Source organism: Arachis ipaensis, chromosome B08 (genome assembly GCF_000816755.2).
Source record: "Arachis ipaensis cultivar K30076 chromosome B08, Araip1.1, whole genome shotgun sequence".
Taxonomy (NCBI): Eukaryota; Viridiplantae; Streptophyta; class Magnoliopsida; order Fabales; family Fabaceae; genus Arachis; species Arachis ipaensis.
Genome location: NC_029792.2, coordinates 116540710 through 116546403, shown reverse-complemented (window position 1 = coordinate 116546403; position 5694 = coordinate 116540710). Strand labels below are relative to the sequence as shown.

Genomic DNA, 5694 nt, shown 5'->3' with positions numbered 1-5694 from the left:
TTAATTAAACAAATATTATAACTTTATGCCAATAATTTAAGGTTACGATTTAGATCTTATAATAAGTTAATTATCCGTGACCAATTTTATTCAATAATTTTCATTGCTTTATGATTAAGATCAATGATCAATCATGTACTAGATCACATGTAGTTTCAGTTAATATATAATTTTATAGGCATAACCAAACCAATTGCTTAGCTTTTCAACAAGTAAAGAACAAAAATTCTACTCTTTCTATCTCTCGCATTAACAGTTAATACCAAGAGCATATCATAAACTAATCTGTTTCCTTTTTCATGATAAATCCATTTTGACCTCCACTTTTGACTTTCAAATTCCAAACACTACTCCAGCATATATTCTTTGTATATTACATTAGTCTTGAATTTATTTTTCCACTATACATGATGCCTGTTGACAATTTGTTATGCTTATACTAATTCAAAAAATTCAGTGCTATTTTCTTTTTTCATGACTGTTTAGTTATAATTTTTTTTTCATTATTTTTTAAATCTAACTTTCATTTCTATTTTCTTTTTTTAATTTTTAAGGAAGCTTTTATTTTCTTTTCACTTTTTGGACTTGGAACCAGCAAATCTTTCACCCAGTAATTTTTTAGAAAGCACAGAATTTTGCAATATGGCCAGTGATTCTTATTCCGTACAACCTATGGAAACCTCAGTTCAAAGTACTCAATATGGCCAGTGATTCTTATTCCGTACAACCTACCCCATGGATTTGCATGAAACAAACCAACTTCATTCTCTCTATGATTATTTCCGGTCCTAAAATGCCTGGTAATGACATAGATGTCTACCTACAGCCCCTGATCGATGAGCTGAAGCAGTTGTGGGCCGGTGTTGATACGTACGACGCTAGTGAGAAGAAAACTACGTACATGAATTCAGACTTATATATATATTATCACTCTAACTAATTTCATGTACATATAAGATTTTATCGTTTTTATATCAATTCTAAAGGTGCCAGGCCTAGTTGAGTTGCATAGAGTCTCAATCCCAATCTGCAGCTTATTTGAAGTAGGGGTCACCCCTTGGCTTCACTAATTATAATCCCAATGTTGTCTGATTAAAGTAGCAATTGATTCTAAATGTTAAGCCTTTTGATTAGTCAATTCACACACTAATTCTTCCTAATCTGAGCTTGTTTGGCTACGTTGCACCTGTCAGGAATGTCTCGAGACAATATACAAAAGGAATCTGAAGACCTGGTGGAGGTGGTTCCAGATTCATTGGAAGGAGAGAATGTTGTCTCCTCCGATATCTCTGAGGGCGAAGATTCTGCTGGACGAACGGCTTCAATGTTGTCCTACGACCTCAATAGAACACCCGAAGAGAATGAATATCCTTATAGTGGAATGTCTCCCGAGAAGAAGAATGCGTGGCACTTGGCTATGTGGGCAACAAGATACTTAAATCCTTAAGGGGAAAGCTTTGGTTTAGGTGAAGAACTTCGAGGCCGGTTGCATATGATAGCCGAGACAAAACTATGCAATATTAATTAAGGAGATTATATTTTCATAACTAATTTATCATGCCACTGTCTGATATTTAATTTTTTATGTAGTTCTTGTTTTAAAGATTTTACTATTTGGTTAATTTACTATACATGCACTATAACAATATCATGAAATATGGATGACTCATTGCTAATAAGTATGTTAGTAATACTTATCAGATATATACTTATTAAACTTGCTCACGACAATTGACACTTTCTTTGTTCAATAATTATATGGACAATATAAATCTAACATACTCATTGTCAGGTTTCGTATAAATATATTCAAATACTCAAACTTTATATATTGTTATCATTTTAGCCAATTTTTTACGTTAATACAAAGAGAAAAAAAAAAAAGAATTGGAGTGTTAAATGCACTTGGCTATTTTGGAGATTTTAAGAAGAATAAAAGTAAATATATGAAGGAACTTAGAACTTAAAGTGCTGATTTTACGCAAAGGACGCAAGACTACAGAGTTTTGGGCGGTTAAGACCATCGGTATGGTATTTAATTATTTTTTCTTTCATCAACATGACTTAGGCTCCATCCATTATTAACTTACAATATACTCTAATTCGGTCATTCCAAAATATATTATGTGGGCTATCAAAATATTTTAAAAATATTCTGAATTATTACCCTAATTTAATTTTTGCCTCCCACATTTAAAATTAATTTTAAGTTTGTCATTGTACTTAGTTTTTTACAATAAAAGTCAAGCAGTTTTTGTTAAATTTTTTTCAAGTGCTGCAATTCTGTACCAATTTAAACATGTTTTATGCTGGTTTGATCCATCATGCTTCCTTTGCTAGGCGCACAATAAGGTATTATGTTGAAATTATTATGTTATATAATAAATTTATGACATGCTGTTTACAACGTAAATGTTATGTTTGGCTTATAGATTCTGACGGCACAATCAAGCCGGCAAAATTAAGCGTGAGGGAGGCTATGGAACGGCCTAACGGTAGGAAGGTCGTGCTCAGGTTCAACAATGCAAAGCAAGCTATTGGGGACGAAGCTGGACTGTTGAGTGGCGTGCTTGGTCTGTTGGGGTCTGATTTTGGAAAATTTCCCATCTGTAGAACAAGTTGGCGTGAGATTACTACGAAAGACAAGGTCTATAACGAATGTGTCAAGGTAAAAGTTTATACCCCGGGTAAATTAAATCTGCTTATTTTTACAATTATTGATTATTATTATTATTATTATCTGTGTAGCAAATATTCCACTTTGATGAAGACAGCGAAGGAATTATAAAGAAAAATATTTTGAAAAGTATGGGGAAGTCTTGGAAGGAAACAAGGCTGAGGTTGTATGACCGTTTTTATGAGCCAACATTCACGACTGAACAAAATCTTGAGAATCGACCGCCGGGAATTGATCGAGAGCATTGGAGATGGTACCTTGACTATCGCGCCAAACCTGAGACGAAGGTAATATACTGTATCGTTGTTACACAAGAATACCAATTATGTTGCATTGAGTCCTTTTCTATCATATTGTAATCGCCCTTTGTCTCGGATGGACCAATAGGAGAAGTGCAAGAAAAACGCGGTCAATCGATCGGCGCCCATATCCATGGCGATTCTATTAATCGCCGGCATTTGATTTTGCGGCGGTTTAAAACCGCCGCTAATCAAAGAAAAAACCGCCGCCAATTCCCGCCTCTCTTGTAGTGATAACACACAAAAAACTTCTATATCCAAATTTTTTAACCTTGGGTTCAACACCTCTTATTTTCATCTTTGTGAATAACACAAAAAAAACTTCCATATCCAAATTTTTTAACCGAACATTGCGTGTGCTGAACTTCTTTCTGCATGTATGCGGTATATATACGGTATTTGACCAAATATAATGTACATGCATGTATCACAAATGCTTCTATGTGTGTAAGAAGAATCCAGTAGCCAATTCTATTTGCTTTTATCTTAAACATATATAAACATGGACAAAGGGCAGAATTGCAAAAGCAAAGATATCATATCTAATACTAAGGTAACCATAATAAGGCAATGCATTGAATGTGCCAAACCTTACCCAGTTACCCTTACCCTAAAACATTTTATAAAACAAGAAACAATGCATGCACTAAAAGCCAAGGTGTAATTATTGATGAAACTACACCATATAGATATCTTGGTTTACTCTTCTTCTAAGTTCTAAGTATCAGACTCTTGGACGGTATTTGCTGAATCTGAAACCTTGATTGTTGCTACTTCTTTCAGCCTCATCCACCTTTTTGTACACATAAGACTTGGCTATCAACAAATACACACACAAACTCCCAACACTTAATCCAGCCAAGACCCAATAATAGTAATCAAGGTGTGCCCTGTTTATATTGTTACCCAACCATTTTTCACCGCTTCTTGAGCTTATGTCCTCCACAATAGCTATAACTATATTGCTAGCAAAGCTTCCGGCTCCTAATATGCTTATATAGGCGGCCGCGCCCAAACTCCTCATTGCATCTGGCATTTGATCATAGAACAATTCTTGCAGGCCGACGATTGCGAAGGCATCAGAAACGCCGGTTATCATGTACTGAGGAAGCATCCACCAAACGCTCATAGGTATGACTGCTTTGGGGTCATCAATGAGTCCGTGGTCTCTAGCCACGCCAATCCTTTTGGTCTCCACGAGTGCTGACACGACCATGGTCAAAATAGACAAGGCTAGACCAACTCCAATCCTTTGTAAGACCGTTATACCGGCCGGATGGCCTGTGAATTTCCTGGCCAGGGGGACGAAAATCCGGTCATAGATTGGAACGGCCAGAAGGATGAAGACTCCGACGAAGCCTTGGAGGGATGCCGGAGGGATTTGGAAGTGGGGCCCTATGGAACGGACTAATGTGCTTCCTTGCTTTGTGAAGTATGTGTGGACTTGGGATTGGACAACACAGAACATCAAGCAACTTAGCCATATAGGGATTAGGCGAAGGACAAGCTTTACTTCTTCTACTTGAGTCACTGAACATAGCCTCCATGGATTTCTTGTTTTGCTTGTTGCATCAACTTCATCTATGATCATTGCTTTGTCCAAAAAGCTGTTTACAATTTACACAGTAGAATTTTGTTTAGGGGTATTTCCTCTATGATAATGTGTCGTAACAAAATAACAATAATGATTCCAAGACAAAACAAAATCACCTCAAATAATGTTATTTTATTTAGTCTTGTGTAGTTATAGATGTTATATGTATAAAATTATGAAGGGAGTTATTTAGATAAAGATGTTTAAAATGTTTTTTTTTTTAAAGATGTTTTTTAATAATTAAAATTCAATAAAATATAAGCAATTAAACCATTTTTTTGTCTAAATTAAATCATATAAATTGATTTGGTCGAAAAATCGATAAATTAAGTATTGAATTGGTCTAAATTAATATTTTTTTAATAAAAAATTACTACAATAATTTTGTTGTTGAAAATGACTAAAATACTCTTATTATATATATATACAGAAATATTTGATAATTAAAGAAAATTAGCCAAAAATAATTATAATTTATCTTATTTAATATTCATGAATTGTTACAATAAATGAGAAAAATTTTAACTATTTTCTTTTGTCTCTAACCGTACCACAAAATAAATCGTCCACTATTGAAGAAGGAAAAAAAATCAACACAAATAAGCCCGATCAATGCACACACAATGAATATTCAATGGGATTGGATAATTAATGTAACCTTCCTTCCAAAAACCGGTCAATTTAGTTTTGAAAAATTTTACAATGAATTCATAAGTCTTTGATAGAATGAAACGAAGACTTCGGGAAAGATAAAAGTTGTCCGGTATTATAATCTTTTTAGAGACAGACTTGGTATTCTTCTGTAGGAATTTATAAATAGAGAAGAGTGGCACTTACCTACACTGTTGAGTGTGCTGCAAGGCGTGAAATTTGAGTTGATGATCATGGAGCTGGTTATGCTCCTCCTCGTCCACCCCATAGTAATAATCAGTGTGGCCGGACTTGTCCTTCACGCGCCACTTGCGCGCCGCCGCCACGAAGACTTGGGCCATCCTAGTGAATGGGCTTCCTTGTGGGCTTTCCTTTCTATACCTATTGATTCCCAACAAGAAAAGTGCCAACGCTATTGCCAGCACTCCTACCAGCACTCCTAATCCTACTCCCCATCCAACATTGTCCTGCTC

General features: G+C 35.2%; 2 protein-coding genes and 1 long non-coding RNA gene across 5 annotated transcripts in view; 2 read left to right on the top strand and 1 right to left on the bottom strand.

Moving 5' to 3' along the window:
- LOC107614186 overlaps positions 1–1709 on the top strand; it is a 4015-nt gene extending 2306 nt beyond the window's left edge. The window contains exon 4 of one of the 2 annotated variants that reach the window (XR_001614304.2): positions 1194–1709. This is a non-coding gene — a long non-coding RNA (uncharacterized LOC107614186). Of the gene's footprint in view, positions 1–554; positions 670–1193 lie in introns of those variants that run through there. The other variant, XR_002352938.1, reaches the window with a different exon arrangement.
- On the top strand, positions 1986–3154 carry LOC107611606. The gene is made up of 4 exons (XM_016313516.2): positions 1986–2026; positions 2433–2668; positions 2749–2964; positions 3065–3154. Exons 2-4 carry the CDS (start codon positions 2480–2482, stop codon positions 3137–3139), a joined length of 480 nt encoding a protein of 159 aa, XP_016169002.1. The 5' UTR covers positions 1986–2026; positions 2433–2479; the 3' UTR covers positions 3140–3154.
- The window catches only part of LOC107614044 (protein NRT1/ PTR FAMILY 5.4), an 8110-nt gene continuing 5838 nt past the window's right edge, over positions 3423–5694 (bottom strand). The window contains exons 4-6 of one of the 2 annotated variants that reach the window (XM_016316259.2): positions 5408–5688; positions 3702–4583; positions 3423–3667 (exon numbers count right to left, since the gene is read on the bottom strand). In XM_016316259.2, the coding sequence (XP_016171745.1) occupies position 3667; positions 3702–4583; positions 5408–5688 (1164 nt within the window). In that variant the 3' untranslated portion in view covers positions 3423–3666. Of the gene's footprint in view, positions 4584–5407; positions 5689–5694 lie in introns of both variants that reach the window. The other variant, XM_016316258.2, reaches the window with a different exon arrangement.